The 17,823-nt window shown below is 36.7% G+C and overlaps 1 protein-coding gene across 3 annotated transcripts in view; it reads right to left on the minus strand.

Moving 5' to 3' along the window:
• Positions 1-1,929: 1,929 nt before the first annotated feature.
• clspn.S (claspin S homeolog) overlaps positions 1,930-17,823 on the minus strand; it is a 39,397-nt gene continuing 23,503 nt past the window's right edge. For all 3 annotated transcript variants that reach the window (XM_018248110.2, NM_001088572.1, XM_018248109.2), the window contains 10 exon segments: positions 13,886-13,997; positions 12,630-12,705; positions 12,167-12,258; positions 11,126-11,287; positions 9,600-9,721; positions 9,097-9,233; positions 8,700-8,808; positions 6,121-6,200; positions 3,158-3,319; positions 1,930-2,828 (listed from right to left, as the gene is read on the minus strand). In XM_018248110.2, coding sequence (XP_018103599.1) covers positions 2,727-2,828; positions 3,158-3,319; positions 6,121-6,200; positions 8,700-8,808; positions 9,097-9,233; positions 9,600-9,721; positions 11,126-11,287; positions 12,167-12,258; positions 12,630-12,705; positions 13,886-13,997 — 1,154 coding nt within the window. In that variant the 3' untranslated portion in view covers positions 1,930-2,726.

Genomic DNA, 17,823 nt, shown 5'->3' on the forward strand with positions numbered 1-17,823 from the left:
TTTGTGTTTGTCGAACCTGTGTGAAAGGTGGGTGAGAGACACCTGATAGCCACACCTAAAGTCACGTGCGGTTGGAAGTACAGTATCCGTGACAGAAAGATTGCTTTTTTAAATAATTTATACAGAGAGATAAAATTTAAGACTGAAAGGTATAAAGAGTAGAGTGAGGCTGGTACTAGGAGAGTCAGAGAAGAGGGACAGATAAGAACGTAAGCAAAGGAGATAAGAAAGATGGGCTTCCTTAGAGTCTAGAGCCTACTCTGCTCAGTAGTGAGTTGCGATGTCCAACAATCATTGATGAGATGTTGCTCTTCACGTACATCAGCCATCTGCACCAGATTTCTTGTGGAAGTTAGTTTTTGGCAAAGAGAATATCATTTGTTTTTTTTCTAGAATTTTACCCTTTAAAAAAATGTTACCCTTTAAAAAAAGCTTGTGTGTCCGTCCTGCACAAGGTAATCAGTATGCAACTCCCCAAATGAGCCAGAATTTTCCAGTGCAAGAATGAATGTATTGCGTAAGTTAAAATCCCCATAATCCTGTAGGCAATGATGAATATCAGTGCTAGTTTGATTCTGTGCTAAAAATCAGTTGATTTTAAAACCAACCCATATATTGGAGCTCCCCATAGATCCTCTGTCCCTAGAGTGCTTCAACTGAGCCAAGACAGACTAGTAGCCTACTAGGTCTGCCTAGTTGCCGATTGGTTTGCATCCTACACTGCATAGTCCTAAGAGCCGCTGGCTCTCTTGAGTAGGTGGAAAACAGGTAGGCAGGACCAGTATGATTTTGGGGGGAATTTTTACCAAGCACATTCGTTGATCCCAGCTCTCCCACCAACTATCATCCAGTTTCCCATTTTTTGTTTGCATCCAAATTGCTGGTCCAGCATTTCAATCAACTCCCTCCTCAACCACCTGCTTCCACCCAACAGAAACTGCACTCATCAAAGTAACCAATGCTCTTTCATGGCTTTGAATCTTATCTTGTCTGATTGTTCCTTTACAGTTCCTGTCTAACAGTAACTCCACTTAATTCCTTCGCTTTTGAGAAGTCCCTCGGTCCACCAAAGATTTTTTAAAAGCTTTCATGGGGGGCCCTGGCTCCATTTTTTTTTTTTAACTTATAGTGGGGCCCTGGTCACGAATATATCTTTTTTAACTTGTAGGGGGGGCCTGACCACCATTTTTTTTTTAACTTTTATGGGGAGCCCTGGCGCCAGAGTTTTTTTTTTTAACTTATAAGGGGGCCTTGACCATCAATGGCTTTTTATAACGTGTGTGGGTGTTTCACAGTTTTTAGCGCGGATGTCTAAATGGACTTTTAACTGTGGTGTGAGGGGGCAGGGCTAAGGGGGCAGAGAAAATGTTGTTGTACGGGCCACGTGATTTCTAATGGCAGTCCTGTGTTTACCCTCTCTGCTGTTCTCACTCTATACTACTTCATTAGAAAAACGCATTCAGTCATTTGGCCTTCAGTACCACCTATAGGACATCCCACGCTGTCTACTCCTGCCTACTCTGCCTTTCTGTGGTCTCCTCCAGGATGTCACAGAGCTGCCTGAAACAGAAACTTTATAAAACAGAACTCCCGTTTCCTCAGGTCTCACTCCCAGTCAATGATATGCCTTTTAATCAGCCACAAAGACATGCTGCCTAGGAATTACCTTAGACTCTTATATGCCTCTTTCATTGCAAATCCACACTTAGATATTCTGCACAACATTGCCCAAATAAAAATAAACAGCATATACCCTACTGCCTACCTTCTTTACATCTGTTTCTTAACAGTTTGCCTTTTTCTTACTATACTCTATCATATGCTCTGTTCCTTCTGTTGCCAACTTTGAAAATAAATGGTATATTACATTTAAACAGCACATCAAAAGACCCGATTTTTCTTTTCATTTATGTTAAAGAAAATCAAAACTTTAAAAAAATGTATTTATTAACAAATCTCACAAACATTTATAACAATGTACAATAAAATATATTACAAGAAACACATTCATTACACAGTTTAAACGGGTAGTATATGGATATATACACTTTTATTTAACATGAGCAAAATAAATAGGACTTGTTTTAAATTTGTTCTGCTTATTGTTTTAATTAAAAACAATCCATATAATAACCTAATTTTTTATATTATAAAGCACTAATAGGTTGTTGTTTTTACCAGCACTCCCATAAACTTATAGTTTCAGTGTTTGCCCTGTTTAATGCAATTCATAAGAAAAACATATTTTAAGATGGGGGGGAGAGCATGTTCAGCACATGACGTAATTGAACTTGTGTTGAACAAATAGGTACAATGCCCCTTTATAAATCAGCACTTGTAAATGGAGTACATTTAGAGAATAGAATAAGAATGCAAAGTACAAAATATATGGGTGGTTGTAAACAAAATTACTGTATTTTTGTAGGGTATCTGTATCTCTATGAGGTAGATTTACATTAGGTGATACGGTTTGTGTAATTTTGAACAAAACAAGTGTAGAACATTTGACACAAGGCAATAGAAATACACAGTGTATTTCACATGCCTCTGTATGAATAACATGCAGCACAACTAATTTCATGATGAAAAACACTTAGTTCAAGTATCTGACAAATTTCAGTAAAGCGAGAACTGTAGCATGTAAGCACAGCTACATTAAAATATAGAATTTGCTGTAACTAGGACACAAAAACAAATTACTGATTTAGTGGAATATTCGCAGAAACCTACTCCAACAACTGAAATATACTGCGGCTTTTAACAGTAGGGGTGCTGTCCCTTTTAAAACGTTTAGGGGAAGGCATGGCAACAGCTATATTCTTTCGTACCTGCAAGAAGAAGATGGAGAGAAGTAAACCAACAGAAATGTGCAATATTGGAGCTATACATTTTTATCAAACTGGTGAGAACAATAACCTTGCTGTAGCTTTTGGCAGGGAAAAAAACACATTGTTGGGGTCACCAAACATACTGCAAGCCTAATTTTTTTTTTTAATTTGCAGAAAGCATTCCCCTTGTGGTGCCCTAAGGCTACAACATTATACACAAATAAAATATAGTATTTGGGAAAGAGATGCTGCTTGGGCTGAGCAGTTACTTTTAATAGTCTGGGTTTTTCTGCAGAATAGAAAACCTCTGTTTTTACATTTAAACTTGCCTTTGATCTTGGCTTGTCTGTAGTTTCTTCTTTCTTTCCGGGTGAGACAGTTTGGAAGACAAAGTTTCTTGAGTTTCGAGGTGCATTTGGATTCAGGTCTGACACAGCTGCCAGCTTCTGTAAAACTTCTTTTGGTTTGCTTAACAGCGAACCAGTACGCAACTGAAAATCAGAATGAATAACATAACCTTACTCATATAGCTCTACATTTGTTTTTAAAGGGATTAAGATTTTATTTCCTTCTTATCCCTATAAATTAGAAGACACTATAATGAACACTGAACCTTCAAGCAATAAAAGTAATATCACACTAAACTACATGAGGTAGTTGAACTTGCTTAGCAAAGTTTTCCACACTGCAATGTAACTTTTTATTTTATGTTGCACTGTTTGTTTTCTAATCTGAATGTCAAATTAACATGGCAAACAGTTGATATCCTTACTTTTTGCAAACTAATACTCATTGTTGAAGATCAGCAGCCTAACATCAGATTCTGCAATAGGTAGAGCTCATGCCATTCACATTGAATTTAAACAAAATGCAAGTGGGGAAAGGCTTTTGGCAGCCAAAGTTCTCCCTGAGAAAAGTCAAGCCAACAAATTGAAGGCAATATAGAAGATTAATTTGATGATCATGTCATGAAGTAAAAAGCTTGCTGACCAAATGTACCTCAAATGTTGGCTTCAACTAAAAGCATGCAAACCTTACCTTAAGGCCTTGATGCAGTGGACCAATTTCAGGCATTTGTGCAGTCAAAATTGCTAAATCTGCACTCATTGCATTCTATGAGGGTCAGCCTCATACCATTTAATCTGGTCTAAAATCTCTCTGTTCTAAAATCACAGAAGTACTTTTATGCAACTTAAAAATCTTGTTATTTAAGAATAATACAAATCAGTTTTTATAAAGGTAAATGTAATTGACCTTCCATTGCCTAGTTTATATGTGCAAATAAAATACATGTATAGGAATCAGTTATCTGGAAAACCCATTATCCAGAAAGCACCGAATTAGGAAAAGTCCCATAAACTCCATTTTAACCAAATACACAATTTTTAAAAATAATTTTTTCTCTAATAATAAAACAACCTTGTACTTGATCCAAACTAAGATATAACGAATGCTTTTTAAAAGCAAAACTAGCCTATTGGGTTTAATGTTTATGTGATTTTCTGGTAGATTTAAAGGGATTCTGTCTGATTTTTAAGATGTAGTTTTTATTTCTTAATTACACCGTTTATGCTGCAAACAATTCACTATTATGTATAATTTCATTCCTGAACCAGCAATTGTTTTTTTAGTTGTAATATTGGTGTGTAGGCAGCCATCTCAGGTCATTTTGCCTGGTCATGTGCTTTCAGAAAGAGCCAGCACTTTAGGATGGAACTGCTTTCTGGCTGCCTGTCGTTTCTCCTACTTAATGTTACAATGTGTCGCCGTGGGACCTGGATTTTACTATTGAGTGCTGTTCTTATATCTATCAGGCAGCTGTTATCTTGTGTTAGGGAGCTGCAATCTGGTTAATTTCCCATGGTTCTATTGTTAGACTGCTGGATGGGAAAGGGAGGAGGTGATATCACTCTAACTTGCAGTACAGCAGTAAAGAGTGATGAAGTTTATCAAAGCACAAGTCACATGATTAGTGGCAGATGGGAAATGGACAAGATATCTAGCCCCATGTCAGAATTCAAAATTAAATATTAAAAAATCGGTTTGCTCTTTTGGCAAATGGATTTCAGTGCAGAATTCGGCTGGAGCAGCACTATTAACGATTCATTTCCCCATGACAGTATCCCTTTAAGGTATGATGATCCAAATTACAGAAAGATCAGTTATCTTATACCTCAGGTCCCAAACATTCTGGAACCATATCTGTATATACAACTGAAAGCAAAAGTTTGGCCAGCCCTTGCCAAGTTACATATTTAGGTTTTCAAGTGAAGAGTAACATATTTGCAATAGCATATTATTTCACAAACATACATAGGAACAAAGAAAATATTAATGGTAGCATGTGCAAAATTTTGGACATTATTGTCAGAATTTAGTAACACCCTTTTTATCACAGATTAGTGCTTAGAAATGCCTGTATCCAGCTAAATGTCTTCAGTTCTTCTTGTAGGGATTTTTGCCCACTCTTCCCATTAGATCACTTGTTCAGATTGCTTTTCTTGAAGTAGTTTATGTTGGCCATTGGTAGAAATATATATTAAACATATTTTAATTGTTTATATAAGGGGGTGTAAATTGGGGCATGAATCACTGAACAGGAAATACAGTCACTCATCTAATGGGACTTTAGTTTTACTATTCACACTATTGATGTTTTTACAAAGCAGTTCCTGTTTAGGAATTATGGATTATTCTGCTGATAAGGAACTGCCTGGTAGCCATGAAACATGCCAAGCATATGGTTTGGTACAATGAACCTGGCTTATAGATTTTATAGATGTAATATGGTTGCATATAAGGCTGTCTTCTATGCAGATCAATATTGTACAAGCAATGTATGGAAATGTGCAACACCACTCTTGTCAAACCTTCCTGTAGTCCTTTGCAGCTAGGCAAGCATACAAGCAGATGTATTGAGTGACTATCCAAAATTTGGGTGCGAGATCTGAAACGGTCAAAATGTAACAGTTCCTAAAAGTTGACTAGGTCTAATAAGGTAATTAGGATCTGAGAACTTACAATGTTTATCACTGGAAAGGTGGAAGGCTCTCCAAACATTTGCACATGCCACAATAAATATTTTCATTAATGAGAGAAAGTGTAAGTATGAATGAATTTTTCACCACGCCAATTCCTGCAGTAATTTTCTAGATTTTACTTACAAAATGAAATATGTATTTTGGAATGGGGTGACCTAGGCTGGAAATGTAAACTTCCATAAAGCAAATTATGCAGTACACTTAGCTCAGTGAGCAGGAAAGATCTGATCTCAGACCCTCATTGAACTTACCTTGGGGAGGCTGAAAGGCCTGATCACTTCATATGGATTTCTAGGCCCAGGTTTCTTTGGTTCATTAGTCTCTGTACTCACTAGAAAGGCATATATATATTGACCATTAAATGTGTGTGTTTTACAGATAATAGAAGTTTCACAACATACAGACAATGCATGTGGGTAGAACTGAACATGGCTACTTTATAACTACTAGCAAAATTAGTTTATCAGGACAATCATACAAAGCTTGTTTTTAAAAAAAATCTCAAATTTTATTTTAAATTAAATCTTAGTCACAAACTTGTGCTTGTAAGATTTAAATGTTCCTTTTTTTAATTTACATACATTTGGCTTTCAGGTCATCAAATGATAGTATTGCTCCATTTTCGGTCACAAGTCCCAGGTATTTGAATATGATATTGTGCCAATATACCAGGGTCCGGGATGGATAGTAGGTGGGGAAGTTGAGGGTTATACCATAGGGGAGTATATAGAAAGGCATAGAGGTTGTTTCTGGGAAATTGTGTCAGTGCTGCTTTCCATACTTGTACTGTTGCTTCAGTTATTGGGGATAGGCTCAGTTTTCCTTGGTATAGTAGGTTTTAAGTGCCTCATATGAGCCTACAGTCTGTGCTGCTATTAGTGGCAGCGTTTAGGGATGATGGGACGGCCCACCAGCAGGCTGTAACCAGCTTTGTGGCTACGTAATAATGAAACATATTGGGAGCTCCAAGCCCCCCCCCCCCCTTATCTGCAGGGTGTTATAGGGTTATAAGAGGTTTGGCGAGGTGATGCAGCCCAGTATAATGAAATGAGCATAGATTTTAATTTACCAAAATATTTGCAGGTTATATGGATAGGGGCTTGTTGAAACAGGAATGTAAATTTGGGGAGCAGTATCATTTTGAAAAGATCTATCCTGCTCATTTGGGTCAGTGGGAAGGAGTTCAAAGCCTTGGCTTTGGTTTCTACCAGGGAGAATAGTGGGTAAAGATCTAATTCAAAACAATTTGAGATTTGGCCCAGTTTATGGACAGGCCCAAGTAAATTGTGTGACGATTTATTACTTCTAAAGCCGTGTTCAGTGCCCCATATGATTTTCTAGGAATAGGATATTGTCATCTGCATACAATGCTACGGTCTCTGTAATTGCACCTAGTTTAAGTCCTTTAACCTCGGTTATAGTTTTCAGAAGGGAGGCAAGGGTTTCCACTGCTAATGCAACAGCGGGGGAAAAAAGGGCACCTTTGCCTAGTCCCTCTGCAGAGTATGAAGGGGGTGGAAATAATTTGGTTTGTTCTTATACGGTCGGGTTGCGGTATAGTGCCGAAACCCAATTCCTAAAATTAGAGCAAACTTCTATTATGGACCAGAGAAAGCTCCATTCCACTGAGTCAAATGCTTTTTCATTATCTAATGCAGCAATGACCCTAGAGAGGGTCGTACGTGGAGTAGAGCTGCACACAGTACTGCTTAAAGACCTGCTTAATTGCGCTTGGGTTATTAAGGGTGGAACCACTGCTGTCCTTAATGGCTGGTATATTTAAGGGGGACATTTCCCAGGATAATAAGCCATTTTTATCTCCAGGTGCAAATACATTAGCCTTGTTGTACAGCACTGACTTTTTTTTTAAATTGTTTAGTTATAGTTGTCATTAGGGTGTTCTGGCTTTTGAGCCAGGTCTCCCTATTTTGTCGGGAGGGTTTTTTACAGAATATCCTCTCATCTTTGGTGGCTTGTAGTTCTAAGGTGTCTTTTTCCCCTGTAGTAACAGCATTACATTTTTTAATCCGTTGTATGTAGACCCCTCTAGCATAGGCCTTCGTGGAGTCGCAAACCATTTGGGGGGGGGGTGCCGACTGTGTTAATATCCACGTATGTTTCCAACTCATTTTCTACAACCTCTGTTATAGAATCTTGTTGAAGCCAAAACCTATGAAGTTTCCATATTTTGTTTGTTGGAGAGGTGTCTCAATTTGTAACAAAAAAAGGGGAATGGTCAGATATATCGCAATAGAGGTTGTTTGATTCTCTACCTCTGCTGTCCCGAGGGCGAGGTCTATGCGGGACATGGTGTTACGAGATGCAGAATAGCAGGCGTATCTCTTTTCCTCTGGGTGTTTTCTTCTCCAGAGGTCTCACAAGTTATAGGTAGAGGCCCAAGTCGAGAGAGTATTGTTTGGCTTTGTACTGGGGTATAATTTGTCGGTTTGTTTCACAGGACAGCATTAAAATCTTCCATAAAAATAAGGGGCGCAGCAGCTCACTGACAGGTGGAGGCATATATACATTCACAATATAATAAGGTTTAGCGTGTAAATTACAAGACATAATAAATGGACCATCAGCATCAGATATTTCCCTAGTCAGTTCAAATGAACAGCTCCTTGTAACCATTATAGAGACTGCTCTGGCATATGAGGAGTAGGTAGCATGGTAACATGGTAAGAGACCCCAGATGGATTAGACTTCGTTCCCAACTCCCTAAAAAAAAACAATTTAACTTGCAAATGCCAAATCTTCCTAGACAAGGCAAACTATTCAAACATTCATACCTCAGACAGAAAACAGGTTTTAATACCATAAACCATACCTTTTCTCTGTAGGGCTTTTGCAGTGACCTTCTTTGCCAATTTCATAAACTGGCTGTCTTCTCCAATATCCTCCTCCTCCTCCTCATTGTTATCTCTACTACCTTGTGGCTAGATAACAGTATAAAGAACAGTAAAAGTATGAATAACATGACAAATATAGCCTAGCAAAAACATTACATTTTGGGGGCAGAAAGGAAAACAAATATATCAATGATTTATTTTCACTAATGTACACACATTAGTACGTTAGTATAAATAAAGAATAAAATATATATTGGTCCATCAGTTTTATGTACAGGTTTCACATTTTCATAGAATACTAGCCCTAATAAAGATGTAACAGAGCCTCAAGAATTTAGTAACTTTCTTTTAGTTGTTTATTAACGTGCTACTTACCTGTTCTCGCAGCCATTGTTCCCTTTCGAACCGCTCTTTCCTCCATTTAAGTTCGGTTTCCTCAGTTTCCTCATTCTCTCCGTCCACCTCTTCCAATTCAGAGTCTCGGCGGAACATGTCCACCTGTGAGGCATCATCTGCAAGAAGCATGTGTGTAACAATCATACAAATATAATTATTTGATATTGCTCACTAACAGTTCATCAGGTTCACCTCTTTATCACACCATTCAAGCTGAAAAAAGAAGAAAAGGCACAGGATATAAAGCAGATAACAGATAGGCTCTGTAGTATACAATGGAACTCTTCAGAATGTATCCTGTGCTTGAATGACTGCCCTCATGACTACACAGCAGCTTGTTTTTATAAACTATAGTAGTCTTTCTGCAGCAAATACACCAGTACATTATATGGTCATTCCTTAAAAACACTTATTTTTTGGTGTAATGGTTTCTTTAATAAAATATCTGCCTCGGTACAGGAATTTGTAAGTTTGACACGTACCAAGATGTTTCCATCTGAACTTTCTTGTTCTCCCTGGTCCGTCACTATGGAGATCCCCATCAGCCAGGTACCGCTCCTGATAGAAACGAAGCTGTCGCTGGTCTTCATCCATGGTAACTTTCCTAAAGTCACAAATTTAATCAGAAAATACCGCTTCTAGTCTTCCTACATTCAGAAGCATACGTCTTGAGCTAAACATAATTAAAACACCCAAAAAGAAATTTATGTTTTGAGCCAGTTTCATTAAAAAGGGAAAATCTGAACTTAAAACACATTCTACATCCTTGTTTGTACAGGCACAACTACAGTCAAAACAAATCACCAATGCACTGAGCCTCTGTATAATTATCTGCTCCTTATTTCAAAGCCTAACTAAAGACTCTATCTGGGGGAAGAAAGAGGTTTCTTTATCAAAGGGATTTTGAGTACACTACAGATTTGTGTTTTTACAAACTAGGAAGTAGAAGTTTCAGATTTTTCCCTGTTTAAAGTAAGAAAAAGCACAAAAAAAAAAAAAAAAGCCAACATTTAAAAGAAAGAAAGCCATGTCTAGCACAAGGCTTATTCATTGAACTGCAGTTGAAAGAATGGATTCTTCCCCTTTAACATAATATTAAAAACCATAATTAAAATTTAGATATGCCACTATTTTTCTTTGAAATACAAGCACTCCAATTCTCTGGTAAATATAAACTTACAAACATATTTTTGTGGAGACTCAAGAAAGACCCATAATTAACATGCTGTCACAGAAAGACCACAGAACTTCATAGATAAAGCTCCAACAAGTATAAAGGGTTAGGCACAGGAGGTAAACGATTTGGGAGATTAATTATGTTAAATAAGTTGTGAGGAACACAGTTCAGACATTGTAGTGTTGGGAAGAAAGATGCAGTGTGCCATTTAGTGTTTGCCATCTTAATAAAATAGCAGTGTATACACGGACAATTTATTTTAAATGTTCCTGTGATGATACAGCACTGGACTATAATAACCATATTGTAAAAAGCAGGTATTTGCAATACATAAGAGAAAACATACCCTTTTTCTCATATGAGCCCATTCAGTTGGGTTTATTCAACAGATTGAATGGGAACCATGATATTTATCAACCATTTCCCAAAACTCCAGAGGCTCAGAGTATAACATACCTCGTTAACTGACAAACTGCTTTATATAGTGGGTGGCACCTAGATTCACTTGAAAGCACTGGGACTTAAGCTTTGAAGAGGGGGAGGAGGGGAGCGGCGGCATTATACTACAGAACAACCTTGGGGGGGGGGGGGGGTTGGAAAACACTACACATAAGGAAGGTTTGCAAACTGATTGGAATTAGGCGTGTATTTTGTGGAATTGTGGTGTGGAATTTCAGATATTTATATATAATTTTTTAAAAAAAAAGCCCTGTCTGTATATTTGAAAGCTGATAATTTAATATTTTATTAGTAGTTGTATTATTTAAATTGTGTGCATAATAAATTAAACAGTTAGCACAACTTTGTATATAAAAACATTTATACACTTACATATGAATTTTATTGACTTGATCCTGCAGTTCCTCATCAGATGGGAGATCTTCATCTATGGCTTCTTCCTCATACTCATCATCATCTCCTTCATACTCATCTCCGCTACCTACATCACTTCCAGACAATTCGGCTTCATCTTCCATGAAGTCATTCAGCCTCCTGAACAAAGAAGAAGTTTACAAAATAGATCAGTCTTCCATAGTGCTGGACTATACAAGACACTATCTGAACCGATTTATACCAAATGTGAACATATAATACATTCAACGGGCATTGTAGAAGGGGTGTATTTCTCAGAGAAGAATATTAAAAAAATGAACAATGTCTAAAGTTGAAGAAAGCAAAGCAACACATAGCTTAAGTATTTGCAGCGATGTTAACAAAAAGTAAGAAACAAAGGCCATTCTCTGCTTGTTTCAGTCCTAATTGGTACATCTGCTTCAATTTGCACCAAAGTGCAAACATCTCCATTTCAAAGATCCATCAAGCTAGAGATATCGTTCACGGTCTTCCAATCTATAAGATTGTTGCATGGTTGAGCCCAATCTGAAACATGCACAGTCATTGCTTTAGTCAGGAAAACTGATTATTTATTTTTTTAATAAGTCAGTATAATTTCCCAAATTTCCCCTAAGCAGACTGGAAGTGTCTTGGCTTTCTGGCCAGTTAGAATGCAACTTGTGGAGAATATTTTCAAGATGCTCTTAGAGACTGCTTGAAAAAGAATTAGAGTGAGATGGGGTTCTAAGAAAAAACGGCAGGCATTTTCTTATATCACTAGCCTTATAAGAAACTTTAGGTGCCTATGATTAAATGGTTGGCAAAACATGGTCACTTCAATTCAAAAGGACAGAAAACCACAGCATAATTTAACAGGTGCTACAATTTAAATACCTTTTAACATTTAGAGTTTAGCATTTTCAGAAATATACATGAGCACTTTTGATTAAATGAAAGCCTGCTTAAAGAACCTGAAGGTCATCATATCCAAGCAGGAACACAACCAAGTTACCATTCATTAGAACAATGTTTACTCACAATTTTCTCTTTTGCTGCTTCTGCAAAATTTCTTCCTCATCTTCATCATCCTTAGCATCCTCTTCTTCTTCTTCCTCTTCATTTTGTTCTTCCTACGTTGTGACAAGTTGTATAAGTCTATTAATACTCAACATGTGTAGCTACACCTTATGCTAAGTCAACTCTCAAACAGTTTAAAGTATCACTAACTGTCTAGTCTACATTAGACTAAGACAATTTGAATGGTACAAGATTTTTTTCCATTCTGTACTGTGTTCCCATTTGCCTACATCACACAGAGATGTTTGGCTACCCCCACCCCATTGCCAGAAAGAGTAAGCAGTTAAAAAGTAATTTCAGCCAGATGGCAAGGTGACTGCGCTGTCTTGATAGCAGCCTTAGGGAACATATACCATCAGATATACCCAAGTTTTTGGTTTAATTGTAAGTAGATTTTCTTTCCATTAAAAAAAAAACAACTCACGTTTTCGCTCTCCGAATCATCACAGGGTAAGAGCTTGAATTCACCAAATTCTTCTTCCTCATCTTCTTCCTGTTCTCTGAAGAGGAGCATGAAGCAGCACATGTCATTAAAAGAAAAAAACAACGTTGTGGCCAAGGCGTTGTAGATAAAGCTAAGCATGCCAGGAAACATTTGTTCCTAAATGTAGATATTTTAAGCATCTAATTTAATCCTTTCAAAAATAGTCTGAACACTTTGGCTAGAACCCATACCTGTTGTAGATAAAGCTAAGCATGCCAGGAAACATTTTTTCCTAAATGTAGATATTTTAAGCATCTAATTTAATCCTTTCAAAAATAGTCTGAACACTTTGGCTAGAACCCATATATTACAGTAGGCTTTATTTATAAACAACTGCTTATTAGTTGTATGGGTTACAGCATTTATAACTGTGCAGTTTAATTTGAGCAGGGATTTCACCAGTGATTAGGATGAAAAAATGGAAATTATAAGATATTTAATTGTGAGTAAACACACTGTAGTAAACCTTTAAGGATGCATCAGAGCCATTTTGCAAGTATTATATTTTTGTGCGATTTGCAGGCAGTGTCTCCATTAAAAACCTGCACTGCATACTGTACAAAATGTATGGTTTGACAGCCATAAAAATTGCCTGAATGTATGTATTTGTCAAATCTCTTTCAGAACCTAAAGAAAATAAAAGGAATACTCAAAAAGCTGTGCTAACGAGGTAGCTAACAGAGAGCTTAATACTTCTGGTGGGTTTATATATTTCATGTATAGAGAGGCCCATAGAGTCCCTCCAGGCTTCCTTTGACATCTTACAACAACCCCTCTTTGCCAAAATCAACAGATTGTCAGTCCAAGCCAGATTTACCCTTATAGAATATTATATATGTCAAGCACATTAGTGCCTGTCCCTTAACTTAACCTTCATTTTTCTGGTGTTACTTTGGATTGTCAATGGGAAAGAAGTATGCAGACAAGGCAAGAACATAACGGTCAAGGTCAAAGTCATACTTGGGCACCCTATGCTGCAAGGGAGGAGGTCTAATAACTAATAAGTTATATTCTAAATTTCTTTATGGTGTGATTTTAAGGAAATCTACCTCTTTCTACCCATTAGCAATAAGAAAAGATCAATGATTTGATTAACAGCAAAGCAACAGGAGCTGCACTCGCTCTTTTTAAAATTGCATTTTATTACGCCAAATAAAGCACTGTGTAAAGATGTAGGATGATATATTTACAGTTACCTCTCAGTAAGGAATGAACTTGAAACCGTTGCCACTTCATCAGAAATGTCCTTTTTTACAGCTGTAGAACGGTCCTTAGCTGAAGCAGAAGAATCTTGTGTGGAGCAGTCAGCTGGTGGAGAATAAAGGGACAAGAACAAATGAGATACTCTTTTTAAAAGAAAGGCACAATACTACGTTTAATCAGTCAATAACAAGTGACCTCAAAACATACAGTAAGTCATAATAGGGCCGCAAGATTTTGTTCAGATTACACAGCTTCAATTCATTTGAATTTTAAAATTGCAGGTTCAGATTGTGAATCAACAACAAAGCTCTATAATAACCTCCATTTTTGTCTGGACCTCTTTACTTATATCCATCACCCTAATGAAAGCTTAGTTAGATCTCCAGAACTTAGAGGCACATTTATCAAAGGTCGAATTTTGAATTCATGTGAGTTTTTAAATACTCCCCTGAACTCCCATAAATTCGAAATTCGACCAATCGAAATTTAAAAAATTTAATTTTTACAACTCTGATAAATTAGGTCGACCTGAAAACTCGCATTTTAAAAACTCGATGTCAGGAAGGCTGCAAACAACTCCAAATTAATCGCTGCACCTCTCACACTTGACGAACAGCAATTCGGCAAGGCCAGAGTATGATAAATCTCCAAAATCAAATCAGAACTTTTTTAAAAAACTCGATTTGAATTTCAATAACTCTCTAATCGAAATTGACAGATTTAATTATAATTCTGCCCCATAGTGTAGCCAACAAACACGGCTCTATTCACACCACCCTACACTTCAATATATATTCTGCATTACTTTCACGGACACCTTACCTTAACAGTTTAACCTTCTTTGTGTTGATCTATTTTGTAAATTATACTTCAATAATCAAGTATTCTGTAATACAGACATCACCAACTACTAAAGGTAATTCAAATTTTAAAACACAACCTTATTCCCAAATATAGGATATTCTGAGACACAACAAAACAGTTTTTAATAGGGTGCCACAAGAACTCCTTTTCTGACAAGGTTGACTTTTTTATTTATTTATTTATTTTTTTTAAGAGGGTGTTTTCAGATTTAAAAAAAACAAACACACCTATTGCGAAAGTAATTATTTCTGCTGTATTTATTTTTGACCATGTATGTAAAATTGAAATGTAAAATTAATTCCTCTCTGGTGTTTCTAGGCAGCGACAAATACAAACTATGAACAATCTGCAATATTGACATTTTTCAGAAGAATCTGTAGAATGTTGGCAACTATTGTATCAATTAACAGCTAACAAATGAAACTCAAGGGGCTAAATAAGACAATAGGTCAGTTTACAGAGTAGATGTCCCCAACCAGAGGAGCTCCAGACAAACAAACATTAAAGCTTAATTAACAAAAATGTAAAACATAAAAAGTAGAAAAGTCTTTCTGATCTATGGTCTGAAAACAACTAAAAAAAATGTTTGGATGGTTTACCTTTAAATTAACTTTCTCTATGTTATAGAATTGGTTATTCTAAGCAACTTTTCAATCGCACTTTATTTTGTTTTTTTTTTTTAATAGTTTTTAAATTGTTTGCATTCTTATTTTGACCCCACCACTGACCCCCATCTAAAAAAACTGATTTATAAACCACTTTTAGACCAATTTTCTATTCAAGAGAAGAAATTTTGTAACAAACGGGAAACAGAACTAAATGTAAACATTTCAGCAACTACATGGAATAAAATCTTTACTAACATATTTAAAGCTTCCAGGGCTTCAGGGGCTAGAGAAGTGGCATATAAATTAATTAGATGGCATTATACCCCTATTAGGCTTAGCAAAATGAGTGCGACTATGTCAAGATTATGCTGGAGATGTAATGCCCAGGAAGGTTCTCACTCCCACAAATGTCCTGTACTAAAACAATTTTGGTCATCAGTAATCAATATAGTTAATGGAGTCACTAATTATGGTTTGGACATTAATAACCCAACGCAAATCTTACTGAATTATTCAATTAAGGAGGACAAAGTTATCTCTAATCCCCTCTCCTTGCATCTGATGCAGGCGGCGAAATGCCTTATAGCAAAAAAATGGAAGTCCTCAGAGGCACCCACAATAGTAGAGTGGCTTTCCTCGGTTAAGGATATAAAACAATTGGAAGAAATCACTTATATTAAACATAATAAAAGTACTCAGTTCTGGGAAATTTGGTCCCCTTGGATACATTTTGTGGAATTATTACACTTGTAATCTTTTAAGCACAACCGAGCAGGCACATTATTTCGAAAGATTGAGGGTAATTGGAAACATAAGCCAAAGGGGACATCTGATACTCTCAAGAGTTGATTGTTGGTCATATCCTATTGTTAGGAAGCCAATTGTATTTTCCTTATTCTTTTCTTTAAGTATTGCATACTTATTTTCCCCCTTCTTCCTGTTCCCTGTCTTTTTTCATGTGAAAATTCAAAATAAAGTATTATTGATACTTTCTATTAATTATCTTTCTATTCAGGCTCTATCCTATTCATATTCCAGTCTGTCGTTCAAATCAATTCATGGTTGCTAAGGTAATTTGGGACCCAGCAACCAGAATGCTGAAATTGTAAACTGACGAGCTGCTGAATAAAAGAGTAACAAGTATATATCATTAAAGAGGTTGTTCACCTTGGAGTTAAGTTTTGGTATAAAGTAGAAATAATATAACACTGTTTGCAAATAGTCTTCACTTGTTCAGCAACTCTCCATTTGACCACTTGGTTGCTATTACCTAAGCAACTAGGGAGTGGTTTGAATGAGACACATAATAGTAGACAGTCTGAATAGAAAAATCATTAATACAAAGTAGCAAACATTAAAATCGTAGCCTTAGAGAGCAATAGGTTTTTGGCTGGTGGGATCAGTGACTTTCATTTGAAAGCTGGAAAAAGTGGAGAAAAGCATCAGAAGGCAAATAAAAACACTATACAAAATAAATTCCGAAGACCAACTGAAAAAGTTACTTAGAATCGGCCATTCTAAAGTACTAAAATTTAAAGAGATACTGGGGCTCATTTATAAACACTGGGCAAATCTGTACCTGGGCAGTAACCCATGGCAACCAATCAGTGACTGTCTTTTTACAGACAGCTGCAGGTTGAATAATGAAAGCAATTATCTGATTGGTTGCTATGGGTTAGTGCCCAGGTGCAGATTTGCCCAGTGTTTATAAATGAGCCCCAATGACACCAGAAATTAAACCATTTTTACATCTATCATAGTTTTGGCTTTGTTTCCTACTTATAATTTTGCCATAAAGTATTTGCTCAAAGCTTTTACATTACCCATCTGACGCCCCATGCTAGTCTATGATGGGGCTGCCATATTTGTGCAGCAGGAGTCCGTTAGCATTACAAACTTTAACTGACAGGCTGGCAAAACAGTCAGGTTTAGGAACATCAACTAAAAATTATTTACAAAAACAGACCTCAGCAAAAAAAAACTAACGACCTATAGGTAACTTTTAAGGTACATACTTTTCATATTTTAAAAAGTAATTCTTTAGCGTTACTATCACTTTAACTTAAATGTGAACCTACATCAGTCCATAATTCATGTACAGAAATAGAAAACATTAAAGGGATACTGTTAAAGGAAAAAATAGATTTTTGTACTTACCGTTAAATCCTTTTCTCTTGACCTACATTGGGGGACACAGGCACCCTTTAGACCCTTTAGAATGTGGGTCCAGTGGTCCAGTGGGACAAGGAGAGCCATATTGCCCTCAGTTCCAATATGTTGATGGGAAGAGATCTTTCCCCTGGGTTCCATTTGCCCTGGACAGTGTGTTGCTCCAGTACTCCTCCCCATACTTGTAGGCTGGCATCTGTTGTTACTATTGTCCATGCATGGTTGGGAAACAATTTTCCTGATTGTAGTGTGGATGACTGGAGCCACCATTTCATTGATGCTTGAACTGG

This window comes from Xenopus laevis, chromosome 2S (assembly GCF_017654675.1).
Source record: "Xenopus laevis strain J_2021 chromosome 2S, Xenopus_laevis_v10.1, whole genome shotgun sequence".
NCBI lineage: Eukaryota > Metazoa > Chordata > Amphibia > Anura > Pipidae > Xenopus > Xenopus laevis.